At 40.4% G+C, this 15,027-nt stretch overlaps 1 protein-coding gene across 6 annotated transcripts in view; it reads left to right on the top strand.

Annotated features, from left to right (window-relative positions):
• Positions 1 to 15,027, top strand: part of CLIP4 (CAP-Gly domain containing linker protein family member 4) — an 84,725-nt gene that overhangs the window by 17,448 nt on the left and 52,250 nt on the right. For 2 of the 6 annotated variants that reach the window (XM_031655523.1, XM_031655525.1), the window contains exon 2: positions 6,432 to 6,579. The exons of 1 other annotated variant lie outside the window; for it this stretch is intronic. In XM_031655523.1, coding sequence (XP_031511383.1) covers positions 6,447 to 6,579 — 133 coding nt within the window. In that variant the 5' untranslated portion in view covers positions 6,432 to 6,446. Of the gene's footprint in view, positions 1 to 150; positions 243 to 512; positions 759 to 6,431; positions 6,580 to 15,027 lie in introns of those variants that run through there. 3 more of the 6 variants (XM_031655527.1, XM_031655524.1, XM_031655526.1) reach the window with 3 other exon arrangements.

A 15,027-nucleotide genomic window follows, 5' to 3' on the forward strand; every position in this document is an offset into this window, starting at 1 on the left:
GACAGGCTGTCAGAGTTCACGACTTTAGGTGCACAGTTCACCCTGTCAGGTCCTTGGGAGACGGAGAAAGGGGGTCAGGAGAGAAGGTGGGTGAAGAGGCAGCAAAGCCGCAGGAGATATGAACTAAATTGCTCAACGTGGGTGTAGCATGGATTAGGCCTTTTACAGCAAGCCCTGCCAGCAGGGAACTGGTGGATATACGCTCGGCCACACTCGGCTGGACTCTGGGGAGCCCAAGACGGGTAAGACGCGGTCCCTGGCCCGAGCAGCTGGTGGGAGAGCCGCAGGGTGGAGACGTGAGGCCGCGAGGCTGAGCGCTGTGAAGGCGGTGGGCACACACGGCGTGCCGGGGCCGCCTGGCTTCGCAGCGGGGGAGGTAACACTGCGACACCCCGCAGACCCTGCTAGCCAGGGTCTCCGGCCCGCGTGCTCGGGATCTTCCGCCAGTTGGGGAGTGCGGGGGCGCGGGCGCGAGGTGAGCCAGCGCAGGCGCGCACTCCCTCCTCCGTCCCCACCGAGTTCCCGGCGCGTGCGCGGGGCCGAGGCCGAGGCCTGCGCGCCGCCCGGCCGCCTGCACTGCGCGCGCGCCCACCCCGCGTGGGAGGCAGCGGGAGGGGCCCGGCGAGGTCCGGAGCGGCGCGGCGGGAGGCTCCGTGGGCAGCCACGGGAGACAGCGCCGGCGGGAGCGCGCCTCTCGGCCTTTCCTCCGCGCCCCCGCGTCCCCAGCCGGCCGCTCCGAGAGGACCCGGAGGAGGCAGGTGGGCCGGGGGCGCGCGGGGCCCCCGGGCCGCGGGCAGGCAGGCGGCGGGGTCGGGGCCGGGGGTGGGCGGCCCTGGGGGCCCGCGGGGAGGTCGGTGGCCCCGGGAGGGTCTCGCAGAGGCGCTGGGGGCTGTGGAAGCCCCGCGGCCGCCTCCAGTGGGCACCGGTGTCACCGACCGCGGGGAGGCCTTCTCGGGGCGGTGCGACCCACCCGGCGGGGATGGGGGCTCCTCGTGGCGGTCGCTGACTGATGGCCCAACTTTAGGATGAGGGGCGTGGGGTGTGCGGGACCCGGCGGCGGACCTGGGCTCTGGCCCACGACCCCGCGGCCGCCCCAGGAGTCCCCGCACGCGCAGTGGCTTTCCAACGCGGCCTCTTCCCATTTCTCACTTGACTCCCCTTGCACATTAAATTGTCGAGAAATCTTTGGCCCTTGGGTCTTCAAAGTTAAACCAAATGGCTGTCCTTGCAGTCCTTGGCTACCTGAGGTCCCTTAATTCTGAACCAGCCGCACCTGGGAGGGGAAGTTGGAAGGAGCGCTGGAGCTGAGCCCGCATCCTTAAGGATTCCGTTCACGGCTTATGATGGTAGCGCTTTGAATTAGATGTCAGGCTGTTCACGTCATCCAGACGCTGGTTTTCAGCTCTGTTCTGAGACAGTGTTTTGATATAGATCAGAGGATGATGTTCTTACGGAACAGTAACTTGCTGTATGTTCTGAGATACTAGACTGTGTTCATATTGTAGCACCGTCGTCGTGTAAAACGGCACCTTTGAAAGATTTCAGTAAACACCGTCCTCCTTAGGAACATCCGCCAGCACTTAAATTGTACTTCACTTTCACTTTGACGTTTGTTGTTTGTGAATCTTGTGCACAATTTAAAGTGAGTCGTCTAAACAGCACAGGATCGGGTGGTGCGGGGCATGGAGCAACCAGGGAGGAAAGCAGAGACTTGAACCTGGTGGAGTCTAGTTGGTCTGCGTTTTTGTGTTGGAGAACCATCCTGGTTCCAGCTTATTTTGTTATCGTAAATATGATGCATTTTTAAAATGCTTTCATCTGATACGGACTATCTGGACTGTAAGATTGAGTCTTGCTATGCGTGGAATGTGTTTACTTCTGTTTTGTAGAAGATTTAGCCCATGGTATACTATTTGTAGGATTCATTTCAGACATTTTGTGTTTACCTACATGCAGTCCCACCGGAAAGGGCTTTTAAAAAAGTGACCTGTGTTGTCTTTTATTGCTTATGACAACTCCAATTTTGGCACGTATTTGAAACTAGTGATCTTTATATAAAACCGACTTCACTCTTTCTCCCTGTTCAAACCTACAAACTCTGGTTACTTTTAGGTTTACTGCTCCCTTGTTAATTATTTATAATGAACTGTGGAGCTATGGGCTTGCTTTAGTGTGTTAACCATTATTTGTGTCTTGTTTCAGGCATTTGCATATTGTTTTCTGGAGAGTGATCTGCACTGTTTTCCTTCAGTGCTGTTTAGAAGAGCTTTAGGAAACCAGGAACATGTTCTTTTTGCATTGCCCAACATGGTAGCACTAGCTACACATAGCTTTTGAGCGCTTGAATGGCGCTAGAGCAGTGGAAGAACTGAAATTTTAATTTTTAAAAATTTTCTTTTCCTTTTTTCTCTTTTTTTTTTTTTTGAGACAGAGTCTCGCTCTGTTGACCAGGTTGGAGTGCAGTGGCCTGATCTCGGCTCACTGCAGCCTCTGCCTCCCAGGTTCAAGCAATTCTCCTGCCTGAGTCTCCCAATCTGCTGGGATTACAGGCACCTGCCACCACACCCTGTTAATTTTTGCTGTGGGGTTTCACCATATTGGCCAGGGTGGTCTCAAACCCCTGACCTGAGGTGATCTGCCCATCTTGGCCTCCCAAAGTGTTGGGATTACAGGCGTGAGCCACTGCACCTGGCCAATTTTTAAATTAATTTAAATAGTCACATGTGGCTAGTAGTTAGCTGGTCAGAGGCCACAGCTTTAACTTATTAGTCTCCAGGAAGCCTTCATTGACCCTCTTAAATCTGTGCTCTCATAGGACTCGGCTCTCCTTGGTCATAGCACTTACTACTTTCAGCTTTCTGGTAGGAATCAGCACTAGGCTGTAATCTACATGAAGGCAAGGACAGATCTGCTTTCCTTACCGTTTCATAGCTTAGAACTTAGTAAGAAAAACTGAATAAATATTTGTTGAATGCATAAATAGCTTTTTCAGGGCAAGTATTTCAATTTTGAATTATCTCCAGGGCCAACTAAGTGTCCAATACTGTAAATACCTGTTTAGTAGATTGTACAGATGTTATGTAGGTAGCAAATAAAAGGATCATGGGAGTTATGCTTTAAATACTTACGTGGTGAGATTGGAATCTCAGGAGAATGATGACTCATAACAAAGTATTATAGGAAATTGAATGAAAGGGCCTCATGCTTCCAGCTAATGTAGACACAGCTTCAGTCTCCTATTAGTTGAACAACTCAAGGATGTTCTTGAACCATATCTCAAATCTGAAGTCTCCTGCCTTCAGTAAGTTTCTTTCATGGGGTCCAGACAGTCCTGAACCAGCCTGAAGATGCTAGTGGACATCCCCATTTATTACTGCTGTATGTTAAAGGATGGACCAAGGAATCTTGAAAAAAAAAAAAAAAAATCACAAGGTGTTTGAGCTGCTAGCTTTTGCTAACAGCTAACTTGGAGTGATGAGTAGGATGAAATTCCTGTAGAAATCAGAGTTTGGGGAATTTGATTCTAGCTATTGTTAGTATCAGAGGCACCTGTTTTTTAGACAGTTGATTGGGGCCAATTTTTTTTTTTTTTTTTGAGACAGAGTTTTGCTCTTCTTGCCCAGGCTGAACTGCAGTGGCATGATCTCGGCTTACTGCAATCTCCGCCTCCCGGGTTTTCAAGCGATTCTCCTGCCTCAGCCTCCTGAGTATGGGATTACAGGTGCCCACCACCATGCCTGGCTAATTTTTTGTATTTTTAGTAGAGATGGGATTTTGCCATGTTGGTCAGGCTGGTCTCGAACTCCTGACCTTGGGTGATCCACCTGCCCTGGCCTCCCAAAGTGCTGGGATTACAGGTGTGAGCTACCGTGCCTGGCAGGGCCAAATTTTTTTTTTTTTTTTTTTTTTGGGCTTACTTTATAATCAGTTATCACCAGTTAACCATAGTTGGATTTGGAATGGAAGTATGTACTCAGTCCAGATCAGTATACTTAGACATTTGACCAAGAGTCCAAGTGTCATAGGTCTTCAGATCCAGGAATTGCTTTTAGGAAATGAATCTGAGACTATAGGAAGTTTATAGGGATACATAGTTTCCTTTGGTAGGACAAAAGGTAGAATGTTAAGTTTTTCATGAAGATAAGGAAATGTAACTAGGGAAAAATGCAACAAAGACAAAATACAAAGAATGTTCACTGCATTGGTCAGGTAATATTGTAGCTTCTCTGGACTTGAAGTATCTAATATGTAAAAGAATGAAGCTGGTTACATCTGATTGCATGAATGTTCTTTCCACTTTGAATCTAAGCTTTGAATATTAAAAATGTGTAACACACTATTCTAGCCCCTGTGGTAACTGATAGTTGTGTAAGATACAGTTCATATCTTTGAGGATCTCAACAGTTTACAAGGAAATGAAAGGTGCTCTGGGGGTCACTTAAAAACTTTTTTTTTGAATGAGAAACTCCACCCTTTGAAAGGGAAGTCATGTGGTGACTCCTCTTAATGGACTCAGACAGATATCCACTGAGTCACTTTGCTGAAGAATTAAGAGTATAAAAACATGTCTGAGTCCCAAACTGTAATTATAGTCAGATTAATTTTCCTAAAACAGCTTTAATCATGCTATTCTCTTTTTAAAAAAATCAGTTGTTTCCCAGTGCTCATGAAAGTAAGTAGTTTGGTCTGTGATTAGGCATTTGCTCCTCAGTATAGCCCTAAAAAGCCCTTACAGCCTCACCTCTGACTGTTTTCCTAGCCATATCCCAAGTTCCAGCCCTACTGTTCCTTTAATGGGATCCCCTTTTACATTTATATCTATTCATCATTCCAGACTCATCGCAGATGATACTTTCTTCACCGTTTATGATTCTCAGAAGCTCCCACTGCAAATATTCCTGGTACTTATGTGATGGAGCAGATCCCATTCTGCCTCATAATCTATGGTTATTAGTGGTATTTTATTCACCTTAATAGATTGTAAGCTATCTAACAAGCACGGACCATCTGTTAACTCATTTTCATATTCACTGAAACATCTAGAATAGTGCCCTGTATGTAGTGGTTCCTTAATAAATACTTACTACTGTTTGGAATTGATAGCATTTGAGGAAGATCACCATTGCTATGTAACACTAATTCCATGAACTTGTCATTTTCCTATTTATGTGGCAAGGTTATGTCAAAATGCTTCTGAGTATTCGGTGGTAAGTAATTTTAGCATCCAAGAAAATGTGAATATCTTAAAATAGTGACAACTAGATTAGGTTACCTAAGATCTATGTCCATATAAGCATATGATTTTTGAGGAAAAAGTAAGCCTCCTACTTTTTACCAGTTCCTGCCAGTATTAAGAAAACATGAATCAAGTTGGGAAGACAACAGTGAGCTCAATGAAATGACTGTTTTATTGTACTGGGGCACTGATGGTAAGGATAGTTATGTTAGACACAGGGTTGGTTAAGTAGAACAGAGCACACATTAAGTAATAGCTAATATGGTGTTATCTATTACCAGATCAAGCTATCGATTGCCTATTTTTATTCTGTGCTTTTTACTGAAACAATCTAAACTCATTTTTAATTTAGTTTTATATTTTTTTTTGCTTACATTTTAAAAACAGAGATTCATGATACTTCAGATTGTAAAGATCTGATACAAAAGAAACTGGAAGGCTTTTAGTTTCATGAGTTTGGTTTTATTAGCAGTTTCTCTGCTTTCTACATCATTTCTGAGATGTAGGCTAGGGTGTAGTACAAAGTCTAATTTAGAACGAATTTATTCTAAGCATTCATGTTGTCTGGGAAAAAGAGGTAATATAAGCCCCGTGCTTTAAAAGGCATGGCTTCCATCTTCAGCCAGGATAGAACTCACAGACCCTCGGACCTTGTTAAGTCGAACAATCTTAGTAAACTCTTAGATTTGTAAGAGTGACGTGATTAATTTTCAGTCAAGTTTTCTGGGATAGAAAATAATGGAAACATTTTAAGGTAGATTATTTTCATGTGATGAGCACATGGCATGAGCTATTGGATGACAAATGATGTGACTTGTGCCAGCATTGTGGGAAGTTAAAGATTCATCTACAAGGGTTAATATGCCCTTGTTTGTTACATGAGTAGGAGGATTTCACCCATTTAGATTAGCTCAGCATTTAAAAAGTGTTTTCACCTATTATAGCTTATTCCTCTTGAGCTTTGTCTAGAAAGATTACATGCGCTGCCGACTATATAAGAGGCGGTGTGAAGCAATGTATGCCTTTTAACAACAGTTTTGCCAAAAGGAATTTTTTCCCTTTCGTAAAAGATCCTTGCTGAAAGTGTCAGCAGATTTGACATCATAGAACTTTTAGGCTTTTTGTGATTGAAGGCAGTCATTCTAGGTTGCATACAAATAAAGTAGAAACACTTTTTTTTTCTTTTTTATTATAGGTGGCTTTCTAGAAGATGACCATAGAGGACCTTCCAGATTTTCCATTAGAAGGAAATCCTTTGTTTGGAAGATACCCATTTATATTTTCTGCTTCTGATACCCCAGTTATCTTTTCCATTTCTGCAGCACCAATGCCTTCAGACTGTGGTATGTGAAGTAGCTGTGCTTATTTTGTGAGAACTGGTAACTTCTCTGTTATGCCTTTTTTGTACTCATAGTTTTTCTTAGAACCATTTTTGTGGTTCTCATAAAATTGCTAAAGTTTTCCTTTTTCAAAAATACAATTGCTTATTGCTTTTTCTGCTTCTTAAGCTAAATGCTTTATTTCTGCTGTCAGCATTTATATTATGTTAAAATGTTCATTTTAAGCATCATGATGGATTTAGAGGACTTTATTTTTAGAATGCAATGGTGCTTAGCCATCTAGCATTCTTCTGTTATTGATGTATTTATTTTGGTTAAATATACTGATGTGCTAAAAAATCCATGTACTTCGGCAAAGAGGGTAAGAGACCCTTCCCTGGAATGTGAAATGAGATTGGTTAACGTTTAAATTGGTCCATTTACATCTCCTCTGTAAAACGTTAATTTAGAAGCATTCCACTTTTCATCTATTTAGGCTTATTTCTCCAGAACCATAATAAAAGAGAACCAGGAGATAAATTTGATAGAATTGTTAAATTTCCAATTTAGAGTTTTTCAAGTAAAATGTTGGTTCACCATTTCAAATTGTCTTTGGAGGTAGAGATAATACAAATTTTAAATATTAGTAGATATAAAGTTATTGGATTGAGAATTTGTCCTTTTAGTCATACTCATTGTAGTATAGTAATCCCTCATCTCCAAGTACCTTTTGTTGTTGTTGTTGTTGTATTCAGATTCTATCCCAGCTTACGTAGACCAGTTATCAGAAGTATCATATAAAACCTGTACCTTGATCCTGGGAGTTATTTGCAGGTTTTGCAATAATTGATTGGGCTTATTTTCAGATACAACAAAATCAGTTATGCAGGGGAAACCTTGAACCTTGTGCATTGTCCCTTATGTATGATACTTGTCTCACTCCATCTTGACTTCTAATTGTCTTATTTTCGTTCCTATATTGTAGCGCTTTGGGATGGAGAACAATCATACTTTATTTTTGTTTATCTCAAAAAGGCTAATATAGTCATTTGTTATTAGTTGCTCAATGATTGTTGAATAAATACATTGAATGAAAGGTGATAATGGATATTGACCCTTTGTGTAACTGAAATTAAACATTGAAACCCCATCTCTACTAAAAATACAAAAATTAGCCAGGCATGATGATGTGCACTTATAATGTCAGCTACTCAGGAGGCTGAGGCAGGAGAATCACTTGAACCAGGAGGCAGAGTTTGCAGTGTGCTGAGATCACACCACTGCACTCCAGCCTGGGCCACAGAGTGAGACTTTGTCTCCAAAAAAAAAAAAAAAAAAAGCATTGTAATCTTAGAATTACAGGTTCATAGACTCTTATGAACCTTTCCCTGCTCACCTTCCTGTGTAGAAATTGTATTTTCAGGATCTCTGTCAGATAACCATTTAACCTCTTGCGTGTCTTTAATAGTGGGAAACTAACAAAATAGTCAATTTTATTGTTAAAAAGCTTTAGTTGTAATAAAACTGTGTTTGTATATTGACTCAGAATTGATCTCCCTGAAATTTTGGCCAATTCTAGTTTGATACATGGCACAAATTCATTTATAGGATAGCCTTTAAGTATTTGCAAATAGTTTGAACATTTTAAGTTAGTCCGAACCTCCTTAGGCTACACATTTCTGGTTCTTTCACCAGTTTTTCATTGTCAGGATTTCTAGACCCTTTTCTTCGTAGTTGCTTTGTTGGTACACTGTGGTCAGCGTCCTCTTGAAAAGCAGCATACATAATTGCATTTATTGAGCAAGTATTTATTGAAGGCCTCTTGTGTGCTAGGGACTGTCCTGGATGCTGGAAGTATCAGTGACCAAGACAGGTCTTCTAGTAGGGAACACAGTAAACAAACAAATGAATAGACAAAGCACAAATAGGTCATAATGAATTCTGTGGAACAAAGAAACAGGGTGCTGTGATAGAGAACAATGGGGCCAAGGCAGCTCCTTTAGATGGGGTCGTCATTCAGAGAATCAGAAGAGGCTGGCTGTGAGAAGAGCCTGGAAAGAAATGTTCCAGGAAAAAAAACAGAAAAGTAAAGGCACAGTGTTGGGGGAAGATCTTGGTGTATCCTAAGAATTAATGGAAGGCCTCTGTGGCTGAGAAGCAAAGTGATTAATGGCAGAGTGGAAGGAGACGGAATTGGAGAGTAAGGCACCGGCCTGGTCATGCGGGGTCATGTAGGCCCCCATAAGGAATTTTTATGTGATACCAACTAATGAGCGTAAAACCAAGAAACAAAAAGAAACCAGTCCACAGAAATCAGAGTTGAGACATGTGACACGGTGTTGACTCTCAAGGTGATTACCTTGTAAAACTATGTACTGTTCTTGCACAACCGTTTTTGGAATCTTTTGCCTTGAAATGCCTTCAGAATCAGTTTATGCAGAACACACATTATATACATTATAAATATCACAATACCTTATATTTTGCTTAAAAATTGAATTATCTGTTAAATTTAAATAATATAAAAAGTCTCATTTACCCATGTAGTTACTGTTTCTAGTGCTCTTCATTCCTTTGTGTAGGTCCAGATTTCCATCTGGTACCATTTCCTTCTGCCTGAGGCACTTCCTTTAATGTTTCTTACGGTGCTGGTCTGCCAGTAATGAATTCTTTCAGCTGTTTTATGTCTGAAAACATCTTATTTACCTTCTTTTTTTGAAAAATATGTTTGCTGGGTTTAGAATTATAGGTTGGTAGTTTTCTTTCAGTACTTGAAAAATCTTGCTCTGCTGTCTTCCCATTTGCATTGTTTCTGCTGTCATTTTTGTTTCTCTAGATGTAACATGTCTTTTTTTTGGCTGCTTTAAAGAGTTTCTCTTTATTTTGAGCAATTTTACTATTATGCGCTTAGGTATATTATTTTCTGTGTGTTCTTGTTCTTGGGGTTGGTTGAACTGCTTGGATCTGTGGGTTTCAGTTTCCATTAAGTTTGGGAAATCATTAAAAAAATTTTTTTTTCTGCTTCTCTCCCTTTTCAGATACTGTAATTGCATGTTTGTTATAGACTGCTTGAAGTCCCACAACTCACTGATTTTTTTAATATTTAAACTTTTTTTCTCTTTATTTTGGTTAGTTTCTATTACTATATCTTCAAGTTCATTAATCTTTCCTTCTGCAGTGTCTAATTAGCTGCTGATTTTATCCAGTGCAGTTTTCATTTCAGATGAAGTTTTCATCTCTAAAGTTTACTTTGGCTTTTTTTTATGCCCAGGTCTCTTCTCCACCTTTGGACATTTGGAATAGAGTTATAATGACTGTTTTAATGTCCTTCTCTATGAATTATAATATCCGTATCAACTCTAGGTCTGTTTCATTATTCCCCTGATGATGGGTCATGTTTTCCTGTTTCTTTGCATGCCTGATAATCTTTAATTGGATGCCAGACATTGTGAATTTTACTTTGTTGGATGCTGGATATTTTTGTACTCATGTAAGTATTCTTGCACTTCGTTCCGGGATACAGTTTAGTTACTTGGAAATAGTTGGACCCTTTGAGGTCCTGCTTTTCTGATTTGTTAGGTGGGTCTGGAGCCATTCTTGGTCTGGAGCTAATTATTCCCTACTGCTGAAAATTCTCCAGGGGTCTCCAACCCCCTGGCTACAGACTGGTACTGGTCCCCCTGCCCTGGCCCCTGGTGCCAGAAAGGTTGGGGACTGCTGTTCTACTCAATGCTGTGTGAATTATGAGGATTCTTTTTCAGTCTTCCTGGTGAGAATAGGTACTAATCCCTGTAGTCATTATGGATGGTTCTTTCCCTTACCTCAAGTATTTCCTCACAAGCATATGATGAATAATTGAGGAGGACCCTCTGCAGGTCTCCAGGGTTCTCTTGCAGTGCGTGCATCCGTCTCTGCTGTATTCTGCCCTGTGACCTCTGGCCACCCCAAGTTCCCCAGACTCTCAGCTCTGTCTCCTCAACTCAGGGAGTTTGCTGGGCTTTTTCTTGGTCCCCCCCGCCCCATCCCTGAACTGTGCTCCTGGAGACTCCCTCAAGGCAGTTAGCTGGGGCATGTGTAGGACTTTTCTCGTTTGTATTCCATTCCTCAGGGACCACTGTCTTTCACTGTCTAATGTCCAGTGTCTTGAAAACCATTGTTCCCTCCCTCTGGTGTTTTGGTTGTTTCAGTTGGAAGGGCAAATTTGGCCCTCATTATTCCATCTTGACTTAAAGCAGACATCACCTCCATTTTCTCCCCCCACCCCACTTTCTTTTGATAAAAGCTATTTTTTAGGCCGGGCATGGTGGCTCACACCTGTAATCCCCCCACTTTGGGAGGCTGAGGCGGGTGGATCACCTGAGGTTAGGAGTTCAAGACCAGCCTAACATGGTGAAACCCCATCTCTACTAAAAATATAAAAATTAGCCATGTGTGGTGGCGGGCACCTGTGGTCCCAGCTACTTGGGAGGCTGAGGCAGGAGAATCGCTTGAACCAGGGAGGCAGAGGTTGCAGTGAGCTGAGATCACTGAGATCGGCCACTGCACTCCAGCCTGGGCGAAAGAGTGGACTCCATCCCCCCAAAAAATAGAAACATAAAACTTTTTTTAATCTCAAAAGCTTGCAACAAGATAAGAAATACTTTATTTTCCTGCATGGAAGTTGAAAATTCAAATGTAGTTAGATATGTTAATATTTTACATTGTAGCTTAGAGGTTATGGTCTCATTCTGGCATTAATCCTGACTCAATCACTTTCCAGTTGTGTGATTTTGGGCAAATTGTTTATTTTCTCCCTTTGTTTCTTCTTTGAAATGGGAATAACAATAGTGCCTACTTCATGTGGTAGTTATGAGGATTAAATAAATTAATATACACAAAGTTCATAGAACAGTCCCTAGTATCTACAAGACACTTAATAAATCTAACTTATTGTTATTTAAATGAGCCATCTGGAGGGCAGCACGTTAAGAAGATTTCCAGATTTGCTCTTGGAGCATCTTGAGGTGTGAAATGAGGATGGCAGTTTCTGCTGACAGACTTCCCTGGTTTGCAGTTTGAATGTCTTGGTTGATGTCATCAGATGTTTTGGTGAATTCTCTGGGCGACCCCCACAGAAACAGGCACAAAAGTTCCTTACGTGAGCCATGGTGGCGATTTGTCTAAAGTTTACATCAAATCATCCAGTAGGGGTTGGGGAAAAGGACAGTTTTAATAAATTGGAAATATTAGTTTGGAGAGTTGTAACCAGATATTGGAGGAAACTGGAGGAATTGAGGATCCAGTCCAGTTTGTAGGTGGATGACAACGCCCCAAAGACAATAAACAGGACTAGAATCTGATAATGGGTGTACTCTGAGTTTTCTGCGGAAACACAGTTTTTCTCTCTACAGTTCCCCATTTCTACCAAAGATAATCACAGGCTAATTTGTTTGCAAATAAGTTTTGTCTCATTAAGCTGGCCTGATTATATACATAAGTGCAGCAAGAATAGTGAATATGTGCACATTCTGAAGTATGCCATTCCAGTCAGAGGTTTGGTAATATCTTAGGGGCTTTATTGGTTCTGTAAAGTCAATCCGAATTCTTTAAAACTGGTAATAAGGAATCTGAAATGAGACTTTAAAAAGCCTTTTCAGTCTAAGAAACCAAGCAGAGGCCTTGCCCAATTGTGTCCTGTTAGAGGGAAAACAAACTTTTATTGAACTTACGTAAATGCTTATATTGCCATGAAAAAATACTCAATAAGAGTGTCTGAATTTTGGAGGGGTTGGGGTAGGGAGAAAAGAAAATGTTTACATTTTCTTTTTTTTTTTTTTTTTTTAACAAAAAGTATTCTTCACCAAATTGCTGTAAGTTGTAGGTCTTAAGGGAAAAGAGAAAAGGCGTTCTTTAAATCTAGAAAACAAACATTAAAGAACCCGCAATATTTCAAAGACATAAAAATTATCACCCTCATCAGTTCATTCAGTTCCCTGTAATTCTTGTCCTGCTTGATTTTGGGTTAGCAGCCTCATGAATCCATTGGTTTGGTTTTCTATTACAGTTCTGGAAATTCTTACCCAGTCCAATGCTGTGATCTTAAAGTTATCAGAAACCTATACTTGTCAGAGTTTTTTCTGTAAATCTTCCTGCAATTTTGTATCACTGATGCTTACAAAAGCTTTCAGGAAAATATCAGAGTAAAAAATCACTGTCTGTAGATGGCAAAAGATTTAAAATGTCCATAGTTACAGATTTGATGAGAGTTCATTTTAATGCAGTTGACAAGGAAATTTGTTATTTGTTTTATAACATTTGAAGGTAATAACTGGAATTATGACTGATAAAATTACACCAGAACATATCCAATTTCTAGGAATTTCATACAATTTCTAGAACACTTACATTAATAATATAGTCATACAAAAATAACATAAGGAAGGTTAAGCATCACCTTTGACAATGCTTCTCATGCAATGTAATATATCAAGCCTAGTTTCACATTTATTTGACAAGGCTTCCCATGCAAAGATGCTTAATTACTTTAATGTGTGTGTGTGTGTGTGTGTGTGTGTGTGTTTTAATAAGGAAATAGAACAAGATTTTCTGGGGGCCTCTGAAAAATCCCAGAATTAGTCTAAGGTCAGAAAAGACTTCATTCAGAATTTGAATTTTGGAAAGTTTATAAAAAATAACCCAAAAGATTCAAAACACTTGATTAAATAGATTACAGGTATTTAGTTATCCATTTAACCAAAGTGACAAAGATTTCAAAGGCAAATACAGAAAGCCATGTAGTTGTTTAAAAAAAAAAAACAAACCAAAACCCCTTGACTTTTTGAGAGAGAAACTTAATCAAAGACAACATGAAGCAATTATCTTGACAAAACACAGAATCTTTGTTTTCTAGGCAGACCATTCAAAAGTTAAAGAAAAACCTTTCACAGTCTCCCATCAAAAGCAGGCCCATACTCCAAGAAAGTTTAGTCATTTTTAACAGGAGCTCAAATGCTAGTTATGCCTTATTTTGATTTGAATGATAATAGATTCATTCAATTTTAGCCAGCTTAATCACACAAGATTCTCCTTCTCCCTCTTTTCAACTTCTTCTAGCCATTTTGTTTTTTTCCTTTATTTTCTTTTTCAAAAAACATATCTTCATACCTCATATCTTTTCTTGACTGTCATGCTGGCATTCTGTAGGTTTAGAAATCTATGAATATACCATAATTTCTGGAAGCACATGTTTCCTTAAATTTTTCAGTGTAGCACAGGACATGTTTACTAACACACCCAGGTATCTTTAGTTTCTCTGTCCAAAAGTAGGTAACATTATATTCAGCAATTAATGTTTCAATATTTATCTTATGTGGACTTACATTGATTTAATTCACTTGTTTTGAACAATTATGCTTGGATTACTTAAGAAAATTTCATGAAACATTAAATCGCTAAGCATTATCTTGTTTTTCTTGCCGAGAAATTTTGTAACATGGAGATAGCAGAAGCTTATTTGTAATTCTCTAGTCTTGAACATGAGCTTATTCGACTAGTAAACCTACATAGAATCAAAGTTGTACATTTGCCTTATGTCTAATGCTGACAACTCTGAAGGCATATTGGTTTTTTAAACTAAACCAACAATGTTTTTGTTTATTGAAAATCACCCGAGTCACATGAACTTAAAAAGCATTTGAATTAGTTCCTATTTTTCTGAGAGTTTTCAGGAATACTTAATTTATATAAATACTTGTTTTTACTTATATCTATTGAACATACATAGCTATAAGATCTCTGTGTCTGTATGTTTGTGTGTACAGACAGACACAGATCTTACAGCTTTCATTTCCAAATTTTAGCCATGTGTCAGTTAAAATAATACAAAGCTTATTAGTTTATGAAAGAAGCTGGATCCAAATTATACCTCTGAGAGATGGAACAAGTCAAGGTTACCTGCTCAGATGGCTACAGCTTTTTAGTGAAGCTTTTTTTTTTTTTTTAATTTGAATGCTGTAGGGATGCTTTTAGAGAAGCTATTTCTGAGTCATTTTGTGTCCAGAAGCTTCTGCATACAAATCCAAGAATGCATTCCATTGTCTCTGAAAGGCTCAGGATACTCTTTCTTCAAGGGCACTCCCAAAGGCAGACTGACTATCTTATCTCAAATTAAACGTTCTCCGAAGTGGTCACTGAAATTGCAAATTATTCTTTGTAAAGTTCACCCATTTTTCCAAAAAGGCACAAGATTCTGATCCACAGTTGTTTCTGGACCCCATGTTTGCATTAGATTCTCTGAAAAGTCTTAACTATTAAGGATTCTTTTTTCAGCAGCTGCTCTGGAACACAGGAATCACGCGTTTCACCCTTCCCCCTTTTGAGCAGAATAGGGTGACTTCCTGAGAAGTTTCAGCAAAGGTTGCTCAGCATAATTGGAGAGTTCTACACAGAAGGAGGAGAGCTCAGATTCAAAAGAGACTTACTCTAGAACTCCAT

This window comes from Papio anubis, chromosome 14, assembly GCF_008728515.1.
Source record: "Papio anubis isolate 15944 chromosome 14, Panubis1.0, whole genome shotgun sequence".
NCBI lineage: Eukaryota > Metazoa > Chordata > Mammalia > Primates > Cercopithecidae > Papio > Papio anubis.